Source organism: Babylonia areolata, chromosome 2, assembly GCF_041734735.1.
Source record: "Babylonia areolata isolate BAREFJ2019XMU chromosome 2, ASM4173473v1, whole genome shotgun sequence".
In the NCBI taxonomy this organism is placed as follows: domain Eukaryota; kingdom Metazoa; phylum Mollusca; class Gastropoda; order Neogastropoda; family Buccinidae; genus Babylonia; species Babylonia areolata.
In genome coordinates, this window is record NC_134877.1 from 14,343,057 (window position 1) to 14,358,954 (window position 15,898).

Sequence of the window (15,898 nt, forward strand, 5' to 3'; positions counted from 1 at the left end):
TCAAGTTCCAGCCCTGCGTCTGCATATGTGCCTTTAATCGTACTGACTATCCATCAAGACAGAGACGTCTTGCTAATGTCGCAAGAGTAATCCAGGTTCCAACTGATGAAGAGGTGTCGTTTGGATGACCGGAAGGGACGTGACCTTTTGAGGTAGACATGCAGAGCCCTGATGGGGCAGAGGAATCTGTCTTCATCGTCAGGGGCCAGTACAGAAGAGAGAGGTTTGATGAAGAGTATGGGGGAGGGTGTGCCGGGAGTCTGATCTTTGGCAAGAAATTCAGGGAGGAATCTGAGTGAGATAGATCCATCTGGCTCCAAGTACTTCACTACATCGTCTACCTAAGGCAAGAGAAATGAGGAAGAGTGTTTTCATGGAGAGGAGTTTGAAGGGAGCTAAAGCCAGGGGTTTGAAGGGAGCCTGGCAGAGATATTGCAGAGCCAGGAAAAGGTCCCAGGAAGGAGTCCTACAGGATCTAAGTACCTCTTTGAGGGAAGCGGCCCGTACAAGTGCCAAGCAGAGGGTCATCTGAGAAAGAGGGCCTGCCTAGCTGCCGAAGGGTGGAGCTGATAGCAGCGCGACGGACACGCACTGCAGAGGCAGAGAGGCCTCTGGTGGAAGCAATGAAGACAAGAAAGTTCGCAAGATCCTTGTTTGACAGGTGCGTGGGATTGACTGAGTGGGATGTGCACCAGGAGAACCAGCAGTTCCAGCGTGCCAAGTATACACCTTGAGTGCCTTTGCGATGGGACATGCAGCCAAGTTCAGCCGTTTGGTCAAGAGGCACCTAGTGCTGACAGAGATTCTCGCACAGTAGCCAGGCGTGTAGGTTGAGTACGCCTGGGTTCCTGTGAGGGATGCCCGAGTGGGGCTGGACTAGAGACTGTCTGCCTATGTGGAGGTGGAGTAGGGGAATGTGAGAGAGATAAAGCAGGTTGGGGAACTACGGTTGAGCTGGCCACTGTGGTGCAATGAGAATCATGGCGGCATGTTCTAGCCTTGCCTTTCTGAAGACTTTTCCCATAATGGGGAGTGGAGGGAAGGCGTACCCCAAAAGGTTTGACCAACTGATTGACAGTGCATTCACAGCCCAGGCCCCCCATGCTTGTTGAGGTAGCACGCTACCATCATGTTGTCCATGCACAGCATGACTGACCTGTGTGAGGCATGAGGAAGGAACTGCTGGAGAGCTATAAAGACCACCTCCAGTTCCAGCCTGTTGATGTGCCACGACCACTGTAGTGGTGTTCAAGTCCCCGACACTGTGTGATTCTCCATGTGGACACCCCAGCCCACATTGGAGGCATCTGTGTACAGTTCCGTGTCCAGGGTTGGACTGACAATCAGAACCCCCTCCCTGAGCCATTGCATGTCCATCCAGCGCTGTGTCAACTCTGCAAACCAAGTGGCCTGAGGTATTTGGCTGTCCCAAGCCTGTGAAGACTTGGACCACCTGGCCCTGAACTGTTGCTGGAATGGACATTTGTAGTCTCCCTAGGGGGACTAGGGGGGCTAGGGATTCCATGAAACAGAGCAGAGGCAAGTTCTCTGGCAGAGTCTGTGGAGGCGAGGCATGGCCGGGCATAAGGTCATTGTGACTGTGTCGATCGCCATGCCGAGGAATTCAAACTGTTGAGTCTGTTCCAGTTCCGACTTCTCTGTGTTCATGAGAAACCCAAGTGAATGGCATTGTTGCAAGACAAGGCTGAGGTGTTCTTGGCAGAGGGCCTTGCTCTTTGCCAGGATCAACCAGTCATCTAGGTAGACCCTCAGACGTATGCCCTTGCTCCTGAGAGCTAGGCATAGCTCCCAGACCACCTGGGTGAAGACCCATGGGGCTGGCACAAGGCCGAATGGAAGGGCTCTGAACTGGAAGGACTTGCCATCCCTGGGGTGAATCAGGACATGGAAGTAGGGGTCTGTGAGATCTATGGAGACTGCCCAGTCTCCTTGCCTAATGGAGTCCCTGATTGACGCTGGGGTTTCCATGCGGAATGGTTTGTGCTGAAGGTATCTGTTTAGAGGGGACAGGTCTAGAAACGGCCTCCATCCGCCAGATGCCTTGGGAACCACAAAGATGCGGCCAAAGAAGCCTGGTGAGAGGAGAGAGGCTTCTTCTATGGCCTGTTTGTGTAGAAGAGAAAGAATTTCCTCCTGCAGGGCTGAGCGGGTTGCCCTGTCCCGTGGAGGAGGGAAGAGGGGAGGAGAAAGAGTGAGAGGTGCCTTGGAGGAGAGCCAAGGCAGGCGGAACCCTGACCCTATCACCTGAAGTACCCACTAGCATGCGGGGAGAGACAACCATGCTGGTATGTGCCTGGATAGGCTGCCTGCCAGCTGATGGTGTGCGAGTGGTGGGTGAAGGGTGAGTCATTGGGGGTGGGCTGGTTTGGTGTTTGCTGTTGGCCTGTGTTGTGGCTGAGATGTGTAAGGCTGTCGCCTGTACACCCTGGGTTGCGGTCTGACCTTGGAGGGAGCCACTGGTTGTGACCGTGGCCTGGTGGCTGTTGCAGTGCTTCATTAGATGTGTGGATGTTTTCGAGGGGTGTACCGCGAGTGTGCAGCAGCACGGGAAGGGCCCGCGCCTAAGGCAAGGTCCCTACTCAGTTCTGCATGGATGTATTTTATGGCCGCAGTGGGGATGCCCCGACCAAAAAAGGATCCTTCAGTGGGGGCCAAGACCCTGAGGGACGCCTGTTCTGGGAGAGACCACACATAAGGGGAGTGGGCTAGGAGAGCATCCCTTCTGGCCATGATAATGTTTATGTAGGCCTGTGACTGAAGAGTTGCTGAACAGTTAAGATGTTCAGCAATCAATCGAGTAAAAGGTCTGGGAATGGAGATGTCAATGCTGGGTGACTGGTCATTGGGAGGTTCTAGGAGGGGCATGGTAAGGCCAGCAAGGAAGCTGTCCATGGCTGAAGTGGATTCCATGGATTTCTGAATGGTTTCTTCCAGATCCATGAAAAAAATTTTGGGCAAATGCCTTGTTCTTTGAGTGCGCAGGTGAGAGTGTGTCAGTGGAAGAGGGGTCGGCAGAGGTGTGGTACCTGTGAGAGGGGTGGGGTCAGTGGGAGGAGGGTGTAGCATCAAGGAGGGTGGTGCAGATTTGTATGAGCATAGACAGTATGAGATGCTGATTGTCAGTTGGGGCTTGTGTCTGAGCCACCACTGGCTGGATATCAGCAGAGTCTAGTGATGTGGCAGAGGGAACTGCCACCACTGAGGTTGGAGGGACCGTGCATGCACCTGCAGTATGGGCAAGGGGCAGTGCTGGTGCAAGGGAGGTAACCACAGCACTCACCAGCAGGGGTGCTAAAGTGGGGGTTGCCTCCCTTGAATTTGAGACTCGGAGCGAGTGGGAGGGTACATGTGTGTGGGTGGGCATGTCCCCTAGTGGTTCAACTTCCTCCCTACCTAGAGGGACGGCTTCCCTACCCAAAACGGTCGCTGTCGGACACAAGATGGTCAGGGCATGCCACATGAGGGGCACGTGATCTGTGGCCATGGCCATCATCACAGACGTGTGAGATACAGGGGCAGACCGAGTGTGCGAAGTGGAGGATGTAAGTCCATGTTGGATTCCCTGAGAGGGAACACACTAGTTCTTTGAAGTTGTGGACATTGGGAAAGGGATAGAGGAGGGCGACTCGCGCACTGCCGAGTGGGAGGGCCAAGAAAACGTGGAGCACGTTGAGACCGATCGCGGATCGATTGAATTAAGAGAAACGACACCACTGACCTGACTATCATGAAACAAAAGCTGAGAAGCCGCCAGAGGATGCATAGGAGGTGGTGGAAGTATGTGATGAAGCATAGTTGTCTGCCTCCTCCTACACATCCCCATCTATTGAAATCATCATGTAGAGTATGTGTGCCTGTGGGTGGGTGTTTACTCTCTGTGTGTGCATGCACAAGTGTGTGTACATGTATGTGTGTCTGTGTGTGTGTGTGTGTGTGTGTGTGAGTGCTCTGTTTGTGTGCACATAGATAGATAAATAGATAGATACTAAGACAGATAGATAGATACACAGATTATCAGATACAGAAATAGATAAATAGACAGATATTAGATAGATAATTTTCATATAAACTGATGTGTAGTTCCCATGCATTCAAAAGAAATGTACCTATTATGTTCATAATACTTTTTTTTTAATTTACAAATATACATGCTCTCTTCCTTTCCATAAAAACACACACAAAATATGTCTGCACATGAAATAAGTCAGCACACACACACACACACACACACACAAACACACACACACCTCATTAATCTGACTGGAATTTATGTGTGAAATAAAATGAGCCAATGAATGCACTATTTCACCACTACTGCTGCACCACACACACACACACATATCCACACACATATCCACCCACACATGTACAAACACACAATTACCTACACAAACACACACACATACAGTCGCGCATTCAACACCACACACACACACACACACATGCGTGTGCACATGCACACACATTCATACTATTCTGTTAACAAACTCACCAGACAAAGAATTTGTTATGTGGGGTGTGGGGAAGAAAACTCAGATGCTTTGATTAAAATATATGTTCATAATTTGACATAATGAAATGGCAAAAGAACACATAGTCAACTCACCTTGATATAATGAATCTCTGAGTTTGTAGCGCTGTGTATTGCAAATTTCTGGTCAGCTACCTCCACTGAAAAGTCACATCAGACTTCAGTAAGCCCAAAACTTTGCATTAAAAACATTAAATTCCACTTATGCATTTCTGATATCAGTGCATTTATTATCATTCATATAGCAACTATCTTTGGTCTGAGACGAAACTCTAAGCATCTTACAAACACAGGGTCATTTGCAAAACATGCTCCCTGCCGGGGTAAAGCTGACTGATAGCAGCCTTTAACTTTAAGTGCTAATCATTCATTTCCTGTGTCATTCAGTCACGCTCCAGTGATGTCAGACTTCAGTTACATGCATGCACACTCAATGAGTCATGTATATTAAGAGTCGACTTTTCTTCAGAATTTTGCCAGGGACAACTCTTGGTGGTGTGTGCTGCTTGTTTATGTGGTTAAGTACATGCAACACAGGACCTCAGTTTACCATCTCATCCAAACGACTTTGTTACGTAGTACTTCTCACAATTCCTGGTGGCAATTTCACCTACCCATTCATTCACCCACCCATCCACCAACCCTTCACTCACTCACCAGTCACCCACCCACCACTCACATCAGCTCTGCAGATGCTTGGAGTTGTGAGGGTTATCCTGCCCAAACACACACACACATACACACTCACTCACTCACCTACCCACCTATCTACCCACTCATCCACTCACACAACTGCTCCATACTCACACGAGCTCTGTGGGTGTTTGGAGTGAGTAGGGTTGTCTGGGCCAACAACCTGGTACAAGTTGATGGCAGAACTGTAGGTGATGAAGGTGTTGTCCTCTGTGGGTGACCACAGCACCTCCACTTTGCCGCTCATGGCTTCCTCGCCCTTCCCTGCCAGCTTTGTGCTTCCTCACACCCGTTCTACTGATCAACACAGTTTTTTTGTGTGTTTTTGGGGGGTTGGTTGATTGTTGTTTTTTTATCCTCACCCTTTTTATCCTCTAAACGAAGCATTACAAGCACGGAGATCAACTATTTTGCACTGCGGAATCCTCAATGGGTGAGTTACTTCCTCCTGACAACTGACTGTACAGAAGCACTCTCATTCAAACAAAGAGTTCGAAATAATTCCCATTGGGCCTCTTTCTTGTTATGAATTCAGAATTGTATATCTAAAAAAAAACAAAAAAACACAAGCCATCAACACATAATTTCAGTAAAGGAAGCAGAGAAGAACAGAATGGAATGGTGAAACTGACAGGAATAGGTACAGAACATAAGTTTCAAGACTGAACATGTTTGGTGTGTGTGTGTTCATGTGTGTGTGTGTGTGTGTGTGTGTGTGTGTGTGTGTGTGTGTGCTGGGAGGGGGAGCAGGGTGGTGGGGGAAGTATTTACTGCATGTGATACATGTATGTGTGTGTGTGTGTGTGTGTGTGTGTGTATGCGCGTGCGCATGCACGTGTGTGTGTGTGTGTGTGTGTGTGTGTGTGTGTGTGTGTGTGAGTGAGTTGTGTGTGTGTGTGCGCATGTGAGTCTGAGACAGACTGGGAGATTCAAGCATGTTTTTAAGCTAACTTAGTTTCAAATTGTATATATTCATGAGTTTTCCTTCATTTGTATGGGAGTGAGGAAACCCTGACAATTTTCTGAGATCAATGACATACATGTGCGCATAAATACTGTATTTTATAACTGATGTACTTCTTCCTGTTTCGGTCTGATAATTTGAAATTACCATGCACAAGAAAAGGAGCATTTTTCACTTTAAAGTACAATCAAAGGTTTTATTTTGATCATGGTGTTTTGCTCTTCAACCCTCAAAACATCGGAGTGCATGCTTGTCTATTCCAGTCTGGGCTGACTGATTTTGTTAGCGTCACATATCTGACTGAAGTTACGCGTCCGCCTTGTGATTCGATTTCGAGTGACTTTCATTTCTGGCTTTCGATTTGTTTTGACACATGCATAGTCACAGTGATCCGTTTTCAATAAAAAATGCAAATCCAGCGATAAATTTCTCGGTGGAAAACACAACGGTCTTAAAAATGAAAAACAAAATTGTTCAACTCACAGCTTTGCAAATATGTTGTTTACATTCATAGACTCGCCTCCGACACGGCCACAAATTTCTGAAGAACGGATGACGGGAATGTCGCAAATTAGCCAACTTTGTGTCGTGGTCCATTACTTATATTCGATGTTATGGTCTTTTTTTTAACGCACAAACAATATAGATGCATTCACAAAGTGTCTGTTCGTAAACTATTTTTGTTGGTTGAATGTTTTAGTGTTGCAACAACAACTGAACGGAAACTTCTCACTTTCCGGAGCGGAAAACTGGAATTGTTTTCATTCACAACGAGATCGACACGAGAAACGTACGGGTACGCAGACAAAATGACGTGATATTTTACTTAAAAAAAACAGACTTCATGCGTTTAGGGTTTGGGTAGAATATATTCACATAATGTCATCTAATCACAGAACACCACGAGATCTTCGCCAGATGGTATCCGACAGTCACCAGGTAAATGGTTTCATTCCTGCACTTTCCATTGACTTGCGTGATACGACTGATGTGGAATGTTTTTGTTAGTTGTTATCGAATCCATATAGCGTATGCCATGATGCAAAACCTGCAATTAAATGTGTGGGGTTTTTGCTGTATTTCCTTCAAAATGTATCCTTGTCAGTGATGACCGGTTACACATGCACTCGGAGTAGTGTTCATTTGGTCAGCAGGAGGAGTGAACTTTTTTTTCTATAGATATATATATATTTAACATGTCGTATATACACTTGACACATAGAGGACAGTGCATGTAAAATATGCATACTTTAAATATGTGTGTGTGTGTGTGTTGGGGGGGGGGGGGGGGTCCTGGGTTCAAATCACTGTAATGGCCCTTGGTGGGTAAAGGGTGGAGAGTTTTCCGATCTCCCAGGTCAACATATGTGCAGACCTGCTAGTGCCTGAACCCCCTTCGTGTGTATACGCACGCAGAAGATCAAATACGCACATTAAAGATCCTGTAACCCATGTCAGTGTTCGGTGGGTTATGGAGACACGAAAATACCCAGCATGCATAAAAAAAAAACCACGACAGAATTATCAGCAAGTCGATGTTGGTCGTGTAACGGAAAATGTTAATGTGTGTGTGTGTGTGTGTGTGTGTGTGTGTGTGTGTTGGGGGGTGGAGGGGTGCGGGGACGTGTGTGTGTGTGTGCATTTGTTTTAACATCATCAATGATTATAATTTATGTCCCTGCCCTCTTCATCTGTTTCAGGACATGCAAGAAATGCAGGACAGTCTGGCCAAGCTGAGGGGACTGAAGGAAGATGACAAAACTGAGGCAGCAATGTTACGCTCACGCATTGATGAACAGTCAAAGCTGATCATGATTCTGAAACAAAGAGCAGATGAAGAAATAATACGGGCACAAACACTGGACAGGGTCAACAAGGAACTGACAGAATTCAGAGAGCATGCAGATGATATGCTCAAAAATGAAGTTCGAAAGTTCACACAGTTAGAGCACAGATTTCACACTCTTGCTACCAATCATGAAGAAATGATAAAATTTAAAGATGAATACAAGCGGGTCAACCAGGAGCTACGGGAGGAGAATGCAAGGCTTAAAAATGATAATGCCCGTTTATTCTCAAAGGCAGTGCAAGAAAAAGATGCCAGGATTCTGGAACTTGAGAAAAAATTTGCTACTATTAAGCAAGAAAACTCAAATATTGAAGCAAAGTTCAGGTATGTATTAATCTGTTTTTCAGGGGATAGTGAGATAGGGTATAGTAAGATATACAAATAAAAGGAAAATGGAAGCAACTTTCCCTTTTTCAGTTTTTGTACTTATGCATATGCATACACAAACAGACCTCTCTCTCTCTCTCTCTCTCTCTCTCTCACACACACACACACACACACACACACACACACATATATATATAGATATAGATATATATAACTCATCTGTGCCACGGCACCTCTAATTTACAATATACCCCATGCGCAAGTGAGCTGATAGTAAATGCTACACACCAGCTAGACTTGAAATTGTGTGTCTTTTTCTGCCGATAGGAGTCAGGTATAACAGATGTATACATTTTGTTGAACAAACAAAGCAATATATATATATATAGTTGACAGGATGTTTCACCGCAGATCACTGCAGCAGGAGATGCGTGGGAAGGAGGACACCTTGAGGCAGCAGCTGCGGGAGGTGACAGAGAGCAGCGCAGCAAAGATCCGGGACCTGCAGCACCAAGTGCAGCAGACAGAAGAAAGGCTGAAAGGTAGTGCTGCTGTTTGGTGGGACAGGTGTGACTACCAGAAAAACTGAAAGATGGTACTGTTTGGGACAGGTGTGACTGCTAGAAAGACTGAAAGGTAGAACTGTTTGGGACAGGTATAACTACTAGAAAGACTGAAAGGTAGGACTGTTTGGGACAGATATAACTGCTAGAAAGGTAGAACTTTTTGTGACAGGTATGATTGCTAGAATGGTAACACTGATTGTGACATATAGGACTGCTAGAAAGACAAAAAGGTAGTACTGTTTGGGACAGGTGTAACTTCTAGAAAGAGTAAAGTAGAAATGTTTGGGACAGGTGTAACTGCTAGAAAGACTAAAAGGTAGTACTGTTTGGGACAGATATAACTGCTAGAAAGGTAGAACTTTTTGTGACAGGTATGATTGCTAGAATGGTAACACTGATTATGACAGGTAGGACTGCTAGAAAGACTGAAGGGTGGTACTGTTTGGGACAACTGCTAGAAAGACTGAAATGTAGTACTGTTTGGGACAGGTGTAACTGCTAGAAAGACTGAAAGGTAGAACTGTTTGGGACAGATATAACTGCTAGAAAGGTAGAACTTTTTGTGACAGGTATGATTCCTAGAATGGTAACACTGATTATGACAGGTAGGACTGCTAGAAAGACTGAAGGGTGGTACTGTTTGGGACAACTGCTAGAAAGACTGAAAGGTAGTACTGTTTGGGACAGGTGTAACTGCTAGAAAGACTGAAAGGTGGTACTGTTTGGGACAGGAGGTGTAACTGCTAAAAAGACTGAAAGGTAGTACTGTTTGGGACAGGTGTAACTGCTAGAAAGACTGAAAGGTAGAACTGTTTGGGACAGATATAACTGCTAGAAAGGTAGAACTTTTTGTGACAGGTATGATTGCTAGAATGGTAACACTGATTATGACAGGTAGGACTGCTAGAAAGACTGAAAGGTAGTACTGTTTGGGACAGGTGTAACTGCTAGAAAGACTGAAAGGTAGTGCTGTTTGGGACAGATGTAACTGCTAGAAAGGTAGGACTTTTTGTGACAGGTATGATTGCAGCACTGATTGTGACAGGTTGGAATGCTAGAAAGATTGAACGGTAGCACTGTTTGGGACAGGAGGTGTAACTGCTAGAAAGACTGAAAGGTAGTACTGTTTGGGACAGGTGTCACTGCTAGAAAGGCTGAAATGTAGTACTGTTTGGGACAGGTGTAACTGCTAGAAAGACTGAAAGGTAGTACTGTTTGGGACAGGTGTAACTGCTAGAAAGACTGAAAGGTAGTACTGTTTGGGACAGATATAACTGCTAGAAAGGTAGAACTTTTTATGACAGGTATGATTGCTAGAATGGTAACACTGATTGTGACATGTAGGACTGCTAGAAAGACTGAAATGTAGAACTGTTTGGGACAGGTGTAACTGCTAGTAAGACTAAAAGGTAGTACTGTTTGGGACAGATATAACTGCTAGAAAGGTAGAACTTTTTGTGACAGGTATGATTGCTAGAATGGTAACACTGATTATGACAGGTAGGACTGCTAGAAAGACTGAAGGGTGGTACTGTTTGGGACAACTGCTAGAAAGACTGAAAGGTAGTACTGTTTGGGACAGGTGTAACTGCTAGAAAGACTGAAAGGTAGTACTGTTTGGGACAGGTGTAACTGCTAGAAAGACTGAAAGGTAGAACTGTTTGGGACAGATATAACTGCTAGAAAGGTAGAACTTTTTGTGACAGGTATGATTGCTAGAATGGTAACACTGATTATGACAGGTAGGACTGCTAGAAAGACTGAAAGGTAGTACTGTTTGGGACAGGTGTAACTGCTAGAAAGACTGAAAGGTAGTGCTGTTTGGGACAGATGTAACTGCTAGAAAGGTAGGACTTTTTGTGACAGGTATGATTGCAGCACTGATTGTGACAGGTTGGAATGCTAGAAAGATTGAACGGTAGCACTGTTTGGGACAGGAGGTGTAACTGCTAGAAAGACTGAAAGGTAGTACTGTTTGGGACAGGTGTCACTGCTAGAAAGGCTGAAATGTAGTACTGTTTGGGACAGGTGTAACTGCTAGAAAGACTGAAAGGTAGTACTGTTTGGGACAGGTGTAACTGCTAGAAAGACTGAAAGGTAGTACTGTTTGGGACAGATATAACTGCTAGAAAGGTAGAACTTTTTATGACAGGTATGATTGCTAGAATGGTAACACTGATTGTGACATGTAGGACTGCTAGAAAGACTGAAATGTAGAACTGTTTGGGACAGGTGTAACTGCTAGTAAGACTAAAAGGTAGTACTGTTTGGGACAGATATAACTGCTAGAAAGGTAGAACTTTTTGTGACAGGTATGATTGCTAGAATGGTAACACTGATTATGACAGGTAGGACTGCTAGAAAGACTGAAGGGTGGTACTGTTTGGGACAACTGCTAGAAAGACTGAAAGGTAGTACTGTTTGGGACAGGTGTAACTGCTAAAAAGACTGAAAGGTAGTACTGTTTGGGACAGGTGTAACTGCTAGAAAGACTGAAAGGTAGTACTGTTTGGGACAGGTGTAACTGCTAGAAAGACTGAAAGGTAGTACTGTTTGGGACAGGTGTCACTGCAAGAAAGACTGAAAGGTAGTACTGTTTGGGACAGGAGGTGTAACTGCTAGAAAGACTGAAAGGTAGTACTGTTTGGGACAGGTGTAACTGCTAGAAAGACTGAAAGGTAGTACTGTTTGGGACAGGTGTAACTGCTAGAAAGACTGAAATGTAGTACTGTTTGGGACAGGAGGTGTAACTGCTGGAAAGACTGAAAGATAGTACTGTTTGGGACAGGTGTAACTGCTAGAAAGACTGAAAGGTAGTACTGTTTGGGACAGGTGTAACTGCTAGAAAGACTGAAAGGTAGTACTGTTTGGGACAGGTGTAACTGCTAGAAAGACTGAAAGGTAGTGCTGTTTGGGACAGGTGTAACAGCTAGAAAGACTGAAAGATAGTACTGTTTGGGACAGGTGTAACTGCTGGAAAGACTGAAAGGTGTGTGTGTGTGTGAGTGTGTGCGTGCATGTGTCTGTCTGTTTGTCTGTGTGTGTCATTGTCTCTGTGTGTAGGTGTCTGTGTGTGGGTGTGCATGCATGTGAGTGTGCATGCACATGTGTAAAAGAGAATACTTTAATACTTTATCTATGTGCTATGCTTGTATTCATCTCACCCCTATGCTGCCTGGGAATCTTTTTTTGGAATTGAAGAAAATTTGGAATTTTGAGAAAACTTTGGCTTTTACAGGAGCGACGCACAAGCTGCAGGGCCAGCAGGACAGGCGGGAGAGTCTGGAGCAAGAGTTCGGATCCAAGTTGACCTCCATCACTAAGGAGCGAGATGAACTGCTGGAACTGGCCATGCAGCGAGGGAAGCTGATCCAGGTGTGTGTGTGTGTGTGTGTGTGTGTGTGTGCGTGTGTGTGTGTGTCTGTGTGTGTGCGTGTGCGTGTGTGTGTGTGTTCATTCTTTAGTGTATTTTCACTATTAGTGATATTTGACAAACGTGTGGGGGTGGGGATTGGGGGGCCGGGGGGTTTGGGGTGGGGAATGAGATATTGGGGGGGGGGGGGGGGATAGAGTTATCAACTGTTGTAGATTTGGCTCCATTACACACTTTGGTGTAAAAGTTGTCCTAACTTATATAATGTTAGGCAGAGATATGAGACCAACTTGATGCAGTGACATTGACTGGTTGTTGTTTTTTGTGTTTCAGAAAGAGCAGTCAGAGAACAAGAGGCTGCAGAGAAAAGTAGAGGACACAGAAAAGCTCATGCTTTCGATGCAGGAGAAGTTTGAGTGAGTCCACTTTTCACTTCATATGTTTCATTTATGTTCTGAATGAAAGTCAGTTTGTTGTTATTATGACCATTATTGCTCTGAATATTGATATGTATAAAATACATATCAATATGTATGTTATCAGTAATTAGGTGCAGCTGCGCCATTATCACTAATATTTGTATTGTATTGTTTTATATATATACATATATATATATGAAAACTTGTGAATTTTAGTGTACCACATCCGAAAATAAGCATACATAGTAAACTAACTTGAAATTGCTTTGAACTGTAGTTTTTTTTTATAGGTGGAAAATGCTTGGGATTACAAAGAAAAAGCTGTGACAGACTCTTGATTGCAGAGAAAAAAATGTACACAGTAAGCGTTCACAGTGCTGCTCCGTAGCAGCATCAGTGTTGCCTCTGTGTTTGTGTGTGTGTGTGTGTGTGCGTGTGTGTGTGTGTGTGTGTGTGTGTGTGTGTATAAAACAACATCTTTTTGAGGATAACAGTACCACTGTTTCTGCACTAGTTCAACACTCCTATCAGAGTAATTGTCAATGGAATCAGTTTAAATCGTATCATTGAACAGTGAATGCACTTAAACATTTTCTTTTATTGTTACTGTTAAATTAATCATATTTACCATAGATATTTTATATCTGTATGCATGTTAAATGTGTGCTTGTCCCATAGAACCATTTCTTTCTGCATGCCATTTGCAGCGTACGCTACTTTTTCTTTTTTTCTTTCTTCTCCTTTTTTTTGTGTGTGTGTGTGTGTTGTTATTTTTTTAATTTCAAAATGCACTTTTTGCCCCTGCAGTCGAGATGCAGCCTCTGTGAATGCAAATCTTCAAGTTCGCAAACTCAGGGATGAGCTTGCCGAGTCTGAATCACAATACGCAGAAATTCAGAAGGTATTATTAGAAATTGTTGCCACAAGACTGTATACTGTAATTTCCAGCCTTCAAGGCTCAACTTTTTTTCACTCAAGTGTGACCCCTGCATCTTAATGGTTCTGTGTCCCCTGTCTGTGTCTGAAAACTAAAATTCTAACTTCTGTTTGGTGCCACCTCTCACAGCAAACTCAGTATTTGACACTGTATTTGACCACAGTAAACAGACACAATTACATTTATCAGGTGTATGTATGTGTGCCTTGTACATGTTCAAAATATCTTCTTCTTTTTTAAGTTCAGGGGTTGTGCTCTATGTGCTTTGGAGTTTTATAGGCTGGAAATTATGGTTTGTCTTGTGTGTGTGTGTGTGCAAGCATCTGCATGTTCAAGCTGCTTATGTGTTCCAGCTTTTGTTTGCTTATATGTGTGTGTATGTTGAGTGGACAGTAGTCACTGATTGTAACTGATTCATTTTCAGATCACCTCAGTGAAACAGATGGGTTTATTTTGTTTTTTTTAAGGGTTTTTTATTTTTCACCTTACTTTTATGGATGATCTTGTGACTCATGGCACATCATTTCTGGCATAATGCTGTCTGAGATCACCATACATTGTTTTCAAAGAGATGCTTATTGCACATGTGCACACCTGCGTGAGCCTGGTATGTGGGACAATGGATAGGTGAGAAAATGGAGTCAGTGAATGATGTCTTTGTAAAAATGTCTTGCTTGCTTAACTATTAGCTAGATTACAGTGTTATTTGAAAAAATGTTCACTGGATTTCTAATGACCAGTATGTTTTGGTTTTTACTAATACCCTGAATTATTAGGTTATTAAAGACGGGCGCAATAGCCGAGTGGTTAAAGCGTTGGACTGTCAATCTGAGGGTCCCGGGTTCGAATCACGGTGACGGCGCCTGGTGGGTAAAGGGTGGAGATTTTTACAATCTCCCAGGTCAACATATGTGCAGACCTGCTAGTGCCTGAACCCCCTTCGTGTGTATATGCAAGCAGAAGATCAAATACGCACGTTAAAGATCCTGTAAACCATGTCAGCGTTCGGTGGGTTATGGAAACAAGAACATACCCAGCATGCGCACCCCCGAAAACGGAGTATGGCTGCCTACATGGCGGGGTAAAAACGGTCATACACGTAAAAGCCCACTCGTGTGCATACGAGTGAACGCAGAAGAAGAAAGAAGAAGGTTATTAAAGCATGTGTGTGGGTGTGTGTGTGTGTGTGTGTGTGTGTGTGTTTTACGTGTGTATATGTACATGAGACTGCAATAATGAAACTACAATTTTAAATTATTTTACTTTATTTTATTTATTCTCTTTTTTCTCCTCAGGAATTTAATGCCTACAAGAAACATTCCAGCAATCTTCTGAAGCAAGAGAAGGAGCTGAATGAGAGATTGAGACACCTGGTTGGGTAACATGGATATCATTCATCAAGTGAACATTATTGTGCCTGTATGTTACGCACAAGTTATTGTGCTTGTGCTTTGTGTAGGTACTTATACGAGTCAGAAAAATAGTACCAGGTGCCCACAAGAGAGAACCTTCCCTTAGTCCTGTTTCAATACCTGTAATGATTTTCTAAGGCCTTAAAGCATGTAACTTAGCATTATTGAATTGTGTATAAAAATACAAAGCAGTGGTATTATGAAGTGTAAATGAGATTGAATCTTAGCATAATTCTCTAGTGTTATTCTCCTCTGGGTTTTGTAGGTATGATTTAAAAAGCTGAGTGAACATGAATGATATCCTTCTTTGTGGAACCATTCGTGTTTTCATAGGCAAATATTGAAGCCTTTTTTCCTCTCATTATCACTGAACCTAGTTATTCTTGACAAAGGTTGTTACAATGTGAGATGTGTGTGTGTGTGTGTGTGTGTGTGTGTGTGTGTGTGTGTGTGTGTGCATGACAGTTTGCACATAAATGTTTTTATCATCACATTATTCAGTATGGTTAATGTCATAAAATGTGCAACTTGACAGACCACAGAAAACCAGTGTCATGATTACTTCCAGGAGCATTATGAATGACCAGTGATTATTTCCAGAATTGTGAACAAGTAGTGATTATTTCCAGGAGCATTATGAATTAGAACTGAAAATGATCTCTTGTGATTTTTTCCAAGAGCATTATGAATGAGCATTGAAAATGATCTCTTGTGATTATTTCCAGGAGCATTATGAACGAGCATTGAAAATGATCTTTCGTGATCATTTCCAGAAGCATGACATGATATGTATATATTGTTATGCC

General features: G+C 43.9%; 2 protein-coding genes across 3 annotated transcripts in view; one reads left to right on the forward strand and one right to left on the reverse strand.

Moving 5' to 3' along the window:
- The window catches only part of LOC143298278 (GATOR2 complex protein MIOS-like), a 50,823-nt gene extending 44,059 nt beyond the window's left edge, over nt 1-6,764 (reverse strand). The window contains exons 1-3 of one of the 2 annotated variants that reach the window (XM_076611099.1): nt 6,693-6,764; nt 5,360-5,542; nt 4,628-4,692 (exon numbers count right to left, since the gene is read on the reverse strand). In XM_076611099.1, coding sequence (XP_076467214.1) covers nt 4,628-4,692; nt 5,360-5,492 — 198 coding nt within the window. In that variant the 5' untranslated portion in view covers nt 5,493-5,542; nt 6,693-6,764. The remainder of the gene's footprint in view (nt 1-4,627; nt 4,693-5,359; nt 5,543-6,692) is intronic. The other variant, XM_076611106.1, reaches the window with a different exon arrangement.
- A 208-nt stretch (nt 6,765-6,972) lies between these two features.
- Nucleotides 6,973-15,549, forward strand: LOC143298295 (coiled-coil domain-containing protein 89-like). Its single transcript, XM_076611117.1, has 7 exons — nt 6,973-7,148; nt 7,910-8,382; nt 8,797-8,927; nt 12,190-12,326; nt 12,658-12,740; nt 13,551-13,644; nt 14,976-15,549. The coding sequence occupies exons 1-7, from the start codon at nt 7,089-7,091 to the stop codon at nt 15,060-15,062; spliced, it is 1,065 nt and encodes a 354-aa protein (XP_076467232.1). The 5' UTR covers nt 6,973-7,088; the 3' UTR covers nt 15,063-15,549.
- The last annotated feature ends 349 nt before the right edge of the window (nt 15,550-15,898 follow it).